General features: G+C 34.8%; 2 protein-coding genes across 2 annotated transcripts; one reads left to right on the top strand and one right to left on the bottom strand.

Moving 5' to 3' along the window:
- Positions 1–3: 3 nt before the first annotated feature.
- Positions 4–6477, top strand: jeb (low-density lipoprotein receptor domain-containing jelly belly protein). Its single transcript, XM_018451768.1, has 3 exons — positions 4–1382; positions 4460–4620; positions 6166–6477. The coding sequence occupies exons 1-3, from the start codon at positions 440–442 to the stop codon at positions 6223–6225; spliced, it is 1164 nt and encodes a 387-aa protein (XP_018307270.1). The 5' UTR covers positions 4–439; the 3' UTR covers positions 6226–6477.
- Positions 6478–7910: 1433 nt separating this feature from the next.
- On the bottom strand, positions 7911–12711 carry LOC108725005 (uncharacterized). The gene is made up of 9 exons (XM_018451757.1): positions 12378–12711; positions 11375–11455; positions 11229–11277; positions 11051–11135; positions 10843–10974; positions 10529–10720; positions 10283–10455; positions 9667–10189; positions 7911–9573 (listed from the first exon to the last, which is right to left on the bottom strand). The coding sequence occupies exons 1-9, from the start codon at positions 12486–12488 to the stop codon at positions 8076–8078; spliced, it is 2844 nt and encodes a 947-aa protein (XP_018307259.1). The 5' UTR covers positions 12489–12711; the 3' UTR covers positions 7911–8075.
- Between the last annotated feature and the right edge of the window lie 1648 nt (positions 12712–14359).

The following is a 14359-nucleotide window of genomic DNA, read 5'->3' as shown; positions in this document are numbered from 1 at the left end:
ACACACACGCATACACTGACACGTACATATATACATACACACGTACATGCATATACCTGTAATATACAGCATTCCATCCTCAACTTCCTAGTGTACCTACCGCGAGTTCAAACGAAAAGTCGGCCTAACCCAGAGTTGCTACAGACGTGCCTTTAGACTGGCAGTGAGTAGTAAGCAGCTAAAGAGAGCAAACAAGAAAAAATAAAAGAGAAAAGAGCATCATTGCTGTTCATTTAGGTCAATTATAACACCACGCCCAGCCGTATAATCGGGTGCGTCAAAAGTGGTGGTAGAGAAGGAAGAAAAAGAAAGAGAAATATATACGTAGATATATATAGACAGATAGAAAAAGTTAGAAGGGTAGAAGAGAGAGAGAAAGAGGAAGAGAGAGAGAGAGAGAGAGAGAGAAGAGAATAAAGAAGGGACTTAAAAAGCGTTAATGATTTGTAAAATGGCAGTTTGCATGTTCTGGCTTCTCACCTACGTGGGACAGGGGCTGGATTTGGCGGTAGGCAATCGACCCGTGATTATACAAGTACAAGGCACACAGGGACTTGACTATCGTCACGGAAGCAGTAGCATTAGAAAGAAGAGCGAACTGAGCTCGGTAGGTAACAACCTGTTGCATCTAAAAATATATCCTTCCGATGGTCCCTACCGGGACGATCTGTCGAACTGGCTGGTTTTCAACGACGAGCCGCGGATATCCTCGTGGTCGCCCGCGGGTATGCTGATCGACGACATTGTCAAGGAGCCGCGGGAGCTCCAGAACGTGTTCTTTGCCCTGTCACCCGCCGTGCTGAACGTTCTCTATTCCGAGTACGTAACGTCGCAGCCACACGCCGCAACGCAACCCCACGTCGCGGAGCCCTACGTTCACGACGATGGCAATCATCTGCTCGGCGGCCGGCAGGCCCATCAGCGTCCAAAGAAGCGGCGCATCGGATGCCGGCATCCACTGAGAGGTCCGCTCAGTCTACCGATACTGGTGTGCGACGAGGCTGGCAAGAAGGCTACCACTCTTCAGGAATCTAGACAATCGAATCACGACGATCTCTACGCGGAGCAGAGATTTAACACTGCGACGAGTACGAAGACTGATCTCGCGCGCGCCGAGGGCGGCACCCCGCTTAACTTACCTACGAATGGCGGCTTCGTACCTAAGGCCTTCGCCTATGAGACTAACGGAAACAAACTACCCGGAAGTAAACGGAGCCAGATAACGATCGGGCGACGTTCGATCGACGCGCAAGGAGAATCCCCGGGACACCAGGCTCAAGCGTCCTCGGCGTCCTCGACGTCGTCCGCTGGCGCGAGCATCGCTTCACAGCTCATGCTGAGATCAATCCGGGGAAGCATACAATACGACGTGCCGCAGATCGGTAAGTGGTATCCTCTCCTTGTACGTAGATATTTATGAGTAGTCCGCGAAAATGTTTAATTGATTAACAAGATTATGTGCTTTAATCTTCCGGATTATGAAAAATCCGAGTTCGAATCCAGCTGGGGTAATATTTTTCGTAATTTCGCAATAAATTATTTATAGTTTCCACGATACTTTTTTACAGGAATAATATTAAACTACTTGTCAATAATTTGTGATATTACTACTCCAGTTTCGGTTTAGGATTGTGTTTCAAGACCGACAATAATTAGCGCACAATTAGCTTGAACTAATTATATAAATTCACAAGAAATTAAACACGAAAAACCATATCGACTAAATATAGCGTTTTTCACTCATGTGTGTTTAATCCTCCGGAGCTGATGCCAAAATCTGTATAAATAGTCACTGACGCTAAATCTGTAAGACCCACTTAATTTATGTGAATTAAAAGGTACTAATTTCAAGGAATCAAAATCACATAACTTGTATAAAAAGGAATAAATTCCAAGTACATTTTGATAAGAATAATCCAATCCTGTAACACAAAGAAAATTGAATTGTTTGACATTTCTGATAGAGAGATTTATAATTGAGGTGGTCGAATAAATCCACTGTCAGTTCCGGAGGGTTCAAAATTTAATTTTTAAAAATCCAAATTTATATAGACGTAACAAAGAAAATTGAATTGTTTAATATTTTTAAAAACAAAGAGATTTATAATTGAGGGAGTTTAATAGATCCACCGTCAGTTTCGGAAGGTTAAAAAGTCCAAAAATTTCAGAGGAATATATCCTGATAATATACAAAAATTTATTCCACTTGCCTATTTTTTCCCCTTTTTACCTTCTTTTATTATAAATATTATCATAAATATTAAAACGTTATAAATAGTAAAAGTTTGTATGAGGTTTTTAAAACGTTCGATCAATTTTGTGAGTTGTAGACAAAGAAACATTTTTCTGCAAAAATCAATTTGATTAAGCTTTTATTTAATGAATGTCAATGCATATCGAGACATTTATCGTATGATAAGTTATAGAGATACGTTAATCCATTTTAAATGTTCCGATAACATTATGCCAAATTTCTTGATAACGATATGGATGAATTTTTTTTCATATATATATATATATATATAAACAAATTTCAATTTTGATAAAATATAATCCTTTCATGTTTTTCTCATTTCCTTGAAAAATGTATGGATTATAATGAATTTAAAAAGTTTTACTTTTGTAATATACTTGTACTTTTAAATAATATGTGATAAATTATATAAAACGGGAGAAGAGATTTCCAACTATCTCTGATTACTTTTTTGTCTCTTTTATTTCTAATATTCCAATCACTTCTTGATGTAATTCTGAATGTTAAATGAAAAGCTGGATCGAATGTCGAATAGAAACAAATTAAAACATAAGGATATTTTAATACTGAGAAACTAATTTACTTTAAATCTTTGTTGCTTCTCGTGAAAATGAAAATAAATAGATCAAAATCGAAAATTATAGATAGAAATAGTGAAGAAAAATTTTTTGACTTCTAAAAATTCGCAAATTCATAAAATCAGTTTTTTGAATTTACCTATATTTTACATAATATGGACGAAGGATTTAAAAAACATTAATTTAGATAAAATGATTTTTTAAATATATTTATTTAACCAAGTAAATTTAATTGTGATAGTTTAGAGATTTCAAGAAGAGAGCTCATTGGAATTGATATGTGTATTCCTCGTAAATCTCGATTTCCCTGAAAATCCGCATTTGTACAAAAATGTGAAAGTTGTTCTAATTTTTTGAAATATGACTCGAATGAGTACATCATGATACAGATATACGTGGTATGAGTTACACATGAATAGAACAGGTCTATAAATCCAAATAAAATGCGTCGCGCGCGAGAAATACAGACAAAGCGCTTCTGCAAATAAAGAAAAAGTGACGAAACGCTGTCGCATGGCGTGTCCCACCGTCCCTCCCAAATTTATTGATCTTGAAGAGAGCGCCGACGGAGCGAATTCGCGACAAGACGATGGCGTGAAATAAGCCGAATATAGGGTATGCCACTAAACATCCTCTAGTCGTATAAACGATATTGAGAAATTTAAAACGTGAGGAGCGTGTGGAATGCGCGGATTCTTTTCATTGAAAGTTTCCTTAAAATACCAGACCCACTTTGAAAAGAGAGTCGTTATAAAAACGTAAAAGGAAGGGTGACGTTCAAAGGTGTCAAGCGTTGTTTTATCATGTGCTGATCTGTTCTAGTCACGATATATAAAGTGATAGGTCACAATATAAAATGCTACGGACATCCGTTTTACTATCGCGATTATTATCGCAATAGCAAGTTTAACATCGAAATTTACATTCGTCGACCCATATCTCTCATCGTACATATTTGGCATTACATTTACTAAGACTCATCCTACGCGCTTTGAATGAGATCTTCGTATTAAGCAAGCAGCACAGAGAACTATGCTAACCACATTTAGCGTACACTGAGTACACGGGCTTTTGAGATACACCGTTATACTGGGCAAATAACAGGGAGAATCAGTCAACTACATTTAATACTGAACATGCTGCGAGAATACCAAGTATACTGAAATATACATTTAGACATTGATATAACTGCCGATTAACGACGATTAAATTTACATTAATTGTCACAATTATAGGTGAAAAATTCTATACGGTAACTGTAATTAATTTAATTAATTGATATTTTAAATAATATAATGGAAGAAGTGTTTATTTTGATAAACCACAGAAACTAAAAATATCGAAAATGGTCGCAATCAATAGAAAAAATATTGACGAAATAACGAAAGCAATAACTGAAATAATATGAATTTTACATGAGAAACCGAACGTTTTTATGTTGGAAAGACGATACTTGCTCCCCTCCTGTGTTTTCCGATTCCGCAATACTTTTCATGCGAGAATTTTCCAATTTGGCCGAGATATCGGATAATATTAATGTTTATATGGATAATACCTGAACCTCTATCTAAGTATAGCGCCAGTTTCAAAAAGAATTGAAAAAGAATTTTTTCGATCCTATTTACAGAATGTCCAGTCTCCGAAGACGGAATGGAAAGATTTGCTTGCCCAACTGCGGATAGAATGGGTAGATATCATTGCATCGACGATCATGTCTTGTGCGACGGCTTTATAGACTGTCCTACAGGCGAAGATGAGGATAGGCAAGCCTGCATGTTTTACAAAACCGTGAGTAGAATTACGTGATAGTTCTATTTATTTTATATGTTATATATGTATGTGTGTGTTTTATATATATATATATTCACACACACATACACACATATATTTCTCTTCGAATCCCTTATCCCTAATGGAAGAATTTTGATGAATCCGATCCTTTGAAGAAAACTAATCAAAATACAGAATGATTTTTTTTTTAAACCTTAAACTTGGAAATAATATCGTATGTTTCCCATTAACGAAATTTAAATAAATTTAGAAGGAAGTCTTTGTAAAGTGCGAGAATTCCATTTAAATTTTCATCATGTGGTTAAGGCTAAAAGATACGTCTGACTATATGTATTTTGCATTCTATGTAAAACTCTGAACTTTTAAAGTGACTTTCGTTATAAAGTTCAAAAGAAAATGGAAGCGTGTGTTTGCGATAACCGTGGGTGTAATATCAAGAGCTCGTTTTCTGACTCGCCGGTAGCATTTTTCTGGCGGGGTTTTGGAACAAAATACGGGGAACACAATCTTTTTGATAATTCATACACCATCTGCTTATACGTGTTTAAAATAGTCTGTACGTCGATAAATTCGAATTACCCAATTTTCCTTTCAGCGTCCCCGCGTCAAGGGAATGCTATCAGCACGACAGAAAAAAAGATGGAGATCCCTAGATAAACTAATACTATCTATTGACATTACTTCAGATTAAAAAAAAATACTATCTTTTATCCTTATAAGAGGATAATGTTCAAGATTAATAAAAAGATAAAAAGATTGAGAAATTCATTAGAAAAGTATGTACTAAAAACATATCAAATATATTAATAGTATATTAAAAATATTGACCTGATACTTGAATATCAGATCTAGTATGATAAGCTATACTGTTAAACCTATAGTATCAAATTTAACTTAATTTAAATCGTCACTGCTCTACTAAATATATGGTTATTTTATATTAAAAAGATATTTAAATTTGATACATATCGTATCAATTTGACAGTATATAATGTCAAATATAATCATTATTTTAGTATAAAACTTTAGTATAAAACAACGACATAATTGGGTAGAAGCAAGGGCGACTTACATTAGATTAAATTGGACAATATAGATTTAATAGTACAGATGTGAAAACAAATAGTACATGAAGATTTATATACGGAAAGAACGATTTTGTTGAAGTATCTAAAAATTTCAGATATACGCATCTGAAAATAATTTTGTTAATTAGATGATTAAAATAATCATTATAAATAGACCGCTTAATGAGCAATACTGCAAAAAGTTTTGACATTCTAGCTTGAACGTTATTGTGATGGTCTAACAAAATGATTTTCAGATATTTTAACAAAACCGTTTTTTCAGTGTATGTTTCAATTATTAATCACAATCATTGTACGAACAACGTATTATAAATACGTAAAATATATAGATACGTAAAAAGGGATGCAAAACGAGAATTACGGAATTCATGCATGTATACAATCATTTTCCTTTTTTTACACGAAACGCTAAGTCGACAGATAAATAATACAATCGCATTTTGATATGTTTCAGACGAAAGCGCATCTGGATGTATTAGCGGACGCCATACTACGATGGGCGAGAGGACGCTAATTCCTTTCTTTGTTGACGATGAATCTCCAAGCTGTACATAAAACCACAAGTCTGATACGTCTACTTCTTTATATATTCATCTCGATATCTTTTTCTCCTACATTAATCTATTTTCCGGAAACTGTTTTCTCTCTATGTTTGGCGCATAGAGACGTTCATATTGAAATCAAACTCAGGGGAACGCGTTAAGAACCGTCTCTCTCTCTCTCTCTCTTTCTCCCCCCATTCTCTCCTTCCCCTCTCTCTCCCCTCCTTTCTTTCCCTCGCCGTTTCTTTCTTTTTCTATTATCCTCCTTCTCCTCCTCCTCTTCCTCTCTCTCTCTCTTTCTCTCCTCTCTTTCCCAGAAGAGAATACGGCCGTTCGACTTAATCTCCGAGAGGACACGGCATGGTTCTAACTACACTAAAAATCGGTTAGCAAGGTCTATCGTAACCAAGATATCCTCACATAAAGTACAAATTAAGGTGTCCGAACTTTTAGGATGTTATAAATAAAGTTCGTAAGAGAGTTATGGCATTTTAACGCCGCTGTGTATGGCGCACGAAAATACCCGACTTGGATAATTTCAGTTCTATAAGCATCTACCAGCTATATACCAACACACAGATGATGTATTACGATTTCATATTGAGCGATTTCCGCGAGATCGTAATTAACTCTTTAACGACTTTATTTTGGTACAATAAAGTAATTTTGAAGACTGACATCTATTTACTTCATTCCCAGAGTAAACACGCGGCTTCGCCGTCGCGCGCCGAATCGGTAGGAACGAACGATCGTATCGTTTGGCAAGGAACGGGCACGTGTACCTAGAGACTTCCTCCTAGAGTACTTCCTAAGTGATTGTAAAAGAAAATGTACTCGCGTTTAATCAAACCGCTCCGCACGACGTTGACGCGTTAAAGCGAATCGTAATAATAATAATGGAATCAACGTCGATCCGGTCTTCTGGTATCGCGTACCGTCACGAGAGACGTCTCCTTCTCGCCTTGTGCACGCTCTATGTTGTCATATCGATATCTCTAAATATTTATTTCGAATTTAATGGAAAGAATAAAAAGCAAAGCGAGTGCTTTCAGCAGAAGATTCTTGTGAAAAAATTAATTGCGCTTCACAATTAATCCGCTCTGAACTAACGAGTTAGGAAATATTAGGGATTTATTAGCAAGCCATCTTGCTGCCGTATACACTTTGCGTTCTGCGACATTTATTTACAAGCCTTTATCACACTTATTCAGAAATTCACTAATATATGTATCGATATTGCTGTGAGATTGACGAAAATGAATTTCTCCTATGTTAAACATTTGATGTCCAAGAATTATGACTTAACGGTAACATAATAATACATATATGTTCCAACTATCACAGGCAGTTTTGTACTTTCATTTTCCATACCAAATCAAATATTAATTATTCATTAAGAAAATACCTAGTACTAGAAGTATATTATCTTTCACATTTGTAGAAAGATAAATAAGCAAAAATGCACACATACACGCGCGCGCGCACACACATATATATTATGTAGTGTGTATCAATTATTAACAAGTATCATAAAGCATTTATGAAAATATATATACCTCTTATTCGCGAAACATACCTCTTTCCAAGAGGTTCCTATCTTTCCACAAAATATTTAGTCTATAAAATAAGTAGACGTAATTTTATCTTTCAAGACAGACTTATAACTTTTATCTTAATAACAAATGTTTATATGTATAGGAAGAGAAAGCACATCTCTTGCAATTACAATATTTTCTGCAAGAAATATGATCGATGTGCTGTATCGCTACGATCAACTATGTTGGTGTGTACTAACTATGGTGTACTTGTAATCATGTATACATTAATTCGGAGCATACCACATATTAGATTGTGAATCTGGATTTAACAGTATCGCATTCACAGAATCTAAATGCTTTACGTAAGATTGATCGCTTATCTTACGTGTTGCAAAATTATTAAAGTGCAAATTATCTGTTTGTAATGATACTACCTTCGTCGCAATTTCTTGCGGAAATGCTTTTGTTTGGATACTTGGATCCATTACAGCTATTACTTTCAACGGGACATTTTCCGTAACCCTAACACTTCTGTCATTTATATACACAGGAATTTTTTGGATATTCGAACCATTTTCGACAGCTAAGTATTTTACAGGTTGAGTGACATTTTGCAGTAATACTGCGCGATGCTGATCGTCGATCGCTTTCGGATACATATACAGATCGTTTTGCCTCAGTGTTAACAACGGTACATTTTGCGTAGAGCTAGACAAATTAATGCAATTATCTACGCTATTATTATAGCCTCTTGTGTCGCGTGAACTTTCAGGCTGAGCAGTTTCTTTATGAAAATGATGCGCTTGTTCCTTATATTTACGTGGACAATTGGCAGAATCGAAATAAACATACTGTTCGTTGCAATGACACGCATTTTCATTAATTTGGTTCTTGGTATATTTTACATCTGTTTTACCAAATCGATTTTCCCGACATGATTCTGTAGATTTTTTTTCGGCTTGAACATTTTGGGTGATATTTAATATTGGCGGTATTGCTCTATCGTTAACATTATTAAAAAGGATATTTTGATTTTGATCACGAATATTTTTTCTATAAAGCTCTTGTTTGTTGGCTTCACACACATGTAATTTAGTTTGTTGAGGAAACTGTTTTGTTGGCTCTACATTGGAATTAGATGAACTTACGCTTTGAAGGTAATTAATCGGGTGATAATTATTTGAACGATAAAAAGGTTTTCTTATATCTGAGATTTGTTCTTGTTCAAGCAATTTTTCAGCATTTGTATTACATGAAACTTCAAAAGGTCGCGGATACAAAGAGTTACCGTATCGATGAAATTCATTTCTTTCGTTATATTCCTTTGGATGCATATTTACATTAAATTGTTCGACTTGAGATTCTTGCGAATCTTTTATTTTCATCGATCCAATTTGAGGCTCTAATATTTTCGTTTGATCAACCATCGCGTTTATTATGCTAGGAGTAGGAAGACTTTTGAATGAATTTGGGAATATAGTTTCACATAATTCCTTTTCGATTCTGTTACTTCTATTAAATAGGTTAGTTTCATATTTCTTATGTAAGCCTTCCACATCACCATTAATCTGTATAGAATGATTAGGCTTATTAATGGGACCGTCGATACATCGACGTAAGATAGTAGGTACTCGTTTAACATTCTTCACCTCACACTTATTTGCTATTCTGTTATTATAATTTTTAGATACATTGTTTAGTGCACAATTGTCGGAAACAGTAATCGGCAATTTTCTACGGCAATAATCGTTCGAAAAATGTTTCTCTGATAGTACAGGATCACTTAAAAATATTGATTTTTCTAAGAATTTGGAATTATTATCAATATGTGAATTTTTATGATTAGAAATGTCAATAGAAAAATTAACTTCATGCTGTTTATTTTTTAAAAGATGATTAACGTAGTTAGGATTTTTCTGAGAATCCATTTGGACTAAATCTTTTTCGTTTACGACAAAAAGATTTGTTGCTTTCGCAAGTTGACAGATGTCTTTAGATTGTTTTGAATATTGATTATCGCTGTTCTCACAATTTTCGACAATGAAGCTATTTGTGTTATTTGTAACAATATTTTGCGATAAGGAAGATGTAAAACTATAACCCATTGTGCCATCACGTTTTTTAAGCTTAGTATTTTGTACTAAATGGAATTTGTTATCTTTGTGAGATACATCTTCTTGAAAATGAGCTGCGATAATACAGTTTTCGCTACACTTAGGAACTTCGAATTCAACAGGTGATAATTGCGAAGTGTCCGAAGATACACAAACTTGATGTTCCACAGAATGTGTAGAGTTTGCATTTTCTAATTCTTGCTTCTTCTTTTTGCGTAAAAGTTGTTGACGAAAAGAATCAGCATAAGCATGTTTTAATTTTTTAATTGTTGATGTAACAGGATCTAATACAAATAATGATTAACGATTAACAAATTATTGGATAATGAAATAAATAATCACAGATTACAAAATTATTCTATATACATATAATATACCTGAGGGATAATTTTGTAGAATATCTGCTTCAAAATTTTTGGCAGAGATTTTGCAGAATTCCATATAGCGATTTAATGGGTCACATAATAAATCTTTGTTTTTTGAACCTATCAACTCTGTTTCTTTGTCACTAGTTTTATTTTCTTTTATAAGATCAGTATCATGAAATATTCTAAAATATTTTATTAGATATCATAATATAATGTTTTTTTTTTTTTATTAGGCTTAATAATTATATTACTTACTCTGTTGAAGTAGTAGTAATAATTTCTGATAGCTCTCTATCATTTTGGAACAGTCTTCGTTTACATATGTCTTCTTTTTGAACATGTTTTGATTTGTCATTGATATTTTGTTTTTTAGTTTTATTGAAATCTGTGTCTTCGAAGATGTTTCCTTCACCTTTCTTTTTAGCAAGACGTGGCTTCTGATTTTGACTGCAATATTAATATGTGTATGTGTGTGTGTGTGTGTGTGTGTGCAACCTTTATGTAAAATCTTTTCTATATTTAAATTTAAAAAATTTTGCATACCATCTTATTTAAGACAATAAACGTACCTTTGTCTTTTTCCTAGAACAGGACTTAGCTCCTGAGTACACAGTTCCTTCAATTCCAAACTGTTTTGTATGCAATTTTTATTTGCTGATTGTTTAGTAGTTTTATTCTTTATTGGTATCTCTACTAAACGTCTATAAAATAACATATAGGATGGTTATGTATCCATTTGTGATACATTATATCAAACTTTATCAGTAATTTACTTACTTAGATTTACGAGTGTCGCCATTGAAAAGTTTTAACGCATCTGCCTTTAGCCGGGCTTCATGGTATGTATTTTCCAATGTCTCTGCTATAAGATATTACAACAGATTATAAGATAAAACAACTGTACCATTTCATTGTGCTTGTCGTTATGACAAATGAGTTTCAATATGAATATTACCTTTCTGGATGTCTTTACCCTTTGTACCATTTCTGTATATGCCAGCAGCCTGAAACAATAATATCAGATATATGTAATAAATAATAGGAATATCATTGAAATAATAGAAATAGGATTATAAGTATTAGATAAAATATATTACTTACAGGTTCTGGCAAAAGTCTATTGCAGATTTTTGTTCGGCCTTGCTTTTTCTGTTCTTTGTTATAACCCTTCCCATTATTATCCTGTAATAAATTCCAACCTATTATATCAATCACAAGAATAATATCATCAAAATTAGTGCAAATTACATTTTTTCCAGCAGTAATTTATCTAAAAGTACATAAAAGTTCTGCTGGTCTCTAAGCTACAATTTTCTCTCTCAGGAAGGCAATTTCGCAGATTATGAGAGTTCCACGAGATTATTACTCAACCACGATCTTAGCTAAACTTCACTGAGAACATAACGCGTGTTAATAGTCTCGATCGAGCTATGTAAACGGAGGGATTACCGTTCACGAGGGCCTGTAAACAGTACCAGTAAACACCTGACGTTGATACTAACCTAACACTGACGGAAGCTACTGCGTCTCCATGCCATCTAACCATCGCGGCGCTTTTTGAAACGACAACGACGAACAACGACTACCGATAATCGCCGATATTGTCGCTTTTTTCATGCAAAAATCTAATCAATTATTAGTGGAACGATCGTGCTTATATAATACGCCACGACTATCACATTCAGCGGATCTACAAGTATGAAGTATCGCAACATTCGCGATTTGTCGTTTTCACACAATATAGATCTGTTTTTTTATTCCTGCCACTGCAAACTTTCTTTCTCGTTTTCATCAAACATGAATCTATTTCACTTTAAGATTTCTCTTATTTAATTAGATTTATTTTACTCCAAGTTCTATAAGTGTATATATTATCAGCTACAGAAAACAGACCTAATATATGATTACCTACAGATTACAGGTTAAGAGATTCATCAATGAAATTCGTTCATGAATTTCTTAATAATCCGTAATCTTTAAGTAACCTTAAGTAAAAGTATGTATTGTGAAAAGGGGTCTAAGCCTCTTTGTCGTCCTTGGGATTCAGCGCGTCGAGGTCGCAATCATCCCGAGGGTCGAGGATGGAATCGAAAACGCGACCTACCAACTTCCGCTTGGCCTGCAGGATCTTGGAATGTATCCGATCCAGGTCCTTCTTCCGTCGTTTCTGCTGCGGCTTCTCCCGGTCGGTGGATCTCCGCGTTATTCTACCCATAATCTCGCGTAACAATGTCCGGAGTAACTCGCACGAGTTACATACGTGTATACGTATCCGCACGCATTGTCAATATTGCCTGCGGTGACAAAACGTGAATACTGAATACTGATGCGCAGCGGTGCGCGCCAGTCAATGACGACTGATGAATACCTTCACGTATGTTTATTTACCCTCGCTTTCTCGTAGCTGCGTGAATTACGGGGATCATTAACAGGAATTCTTTTCTTCTTACGTCCATGACGTCATCGGGAAGAGAGGGAGAAATAGTTCGTAATTCCGGCGCAAGGGGTCGTCTCAAATGGTACGATGAAGATTTAAACCGTATATCCACATAATGCCTGGTTTATGCTTCGGTCTTAACTCTAAAATCCTAAAATTCAGCCAATAGGGCTGCCAGTTTTAACTGGTTCTAACTGAAATCTGTATTCCATTGGCTAAATTTTAGGATTTTAGGATTAAGACCGAAGCATAAACCAGGCATAAACTTGCATAGACTACTAAAAAAATTATCCAATCACATTTCTATCATAAGGACGTACGTAAAATACGATTGTATAATTTTCTTTATACATATGTTTATGCGACTGTGACTACATTTACACGATACCCTTAATCGGGTTTAATAACATCCGTAGTTATGAAATTAGCCAATCATAGCTGTTCCTCGGAAGAATGGAACGACTGTGATTGGCCAGTTTCATAATTACGGATGTTATTAAATCCGATTAAGGGCCACTGTCACCAGTATGTTAACCTATCGAAATCCTATACTGACATTGCGGATAGGCTAATGCAACCAAAAATTGGTTGTTGCAACCAAAAATTGGCTACTGTAATCAATTAAAAATGCTATGCCATATTTGACCGTCTAATTTGCTGCAGCAGCCAATCTTTTTTTTCAGTGTATATAATGCATAAAACGTAAGAAAATCAACCAATTAGAGTCTTATTTCATGGGAAGGAAGGAAGTAAAAGATTTTGATTAGTTTATTTTTTTATGCTGTATGTATTATGCGGTACGCAACTCTGTGCTCCTGTCCTTAAAGGGATCCTAAAGCCGTTTGTATTACAAATTAAATCGTAATTTTTGTATAACAAATACTTTTTTTCTCTTTCGCAGATTCGAAAATCCTTTTCCAGGATTAAAGTATACACATTAATACGTGTTTGTGAAGTGGAGTTTATGCCGAGAACGACAAAAAATTTTTCTTAAGATTTCAATTTCGAAATTTTTTGTCGTTCTCATAAATTTCACCTCACAAACACGTATTAATGTGTATAGTTTAATCCTGGAAAAGGATTTTCGAATCTGCGAAAGAGAAAAAAGTATTTGTTATACAAAAATTACGATTTAATCGGTAATACAGACGGCTTTGATGGGATTCTAAAGCAAAGCTCGAACAAAATCACTAGATGTCGCTATTTTTCCAGCGCATCGACATGTCTTTATACAAACGCTTTGAAGCATTTTTAAATTAGTCAATTCGTAAAATTCTTTGTTTCGATTGTTCGCTCAAACGCTTCGAAGCATTTGTAACGTTAAGTGGACCGCAGCCATACACTACTACACCAATATCTCACGCAACCTATGATACATTCACTCGCACGTTCGTGTCAATTTTCGTATAATAAATTCGTCGCGATAAAGCGTCTAAGTGTAATTTTAAGAACTCGACGTTTTTTGTTCGTGCAAACTACGTGTTTGTGGATCACTATTTCGTAAGTACAGATTACAAAACTTTCGTATCAAGCAAATGTCGTCACGACTTGACAGCTTGAAATGCCACTAAGAAATGGTAAAAAAATATATTAATTTCGAAATTTTTTGTCGTTTTCGGTATAAATTCCACCTCACAAACACATATTAA

Source organism: Mycetomoellerius zeteki, unplaced genomic scaffold, assembly GCF_001594055.1.
Source record: "Mycetomoellerius zeteki isolate Tzet28-1 unplaced genomic scaffold, Tzet1.0 scaffold321, whole genome shotgun sequence".
In the NCBI taxonomy this organism is placed as follows: Eukaryota; Metazoa; Arthropoda; class Insecta; order Hymenoptera; family Formicidae; genus Mycetomoellerius; species Mycetomoellerius zeteki.
This window is presented reverse-complemented; position numbering and strand designations above follow the sequence as displayed.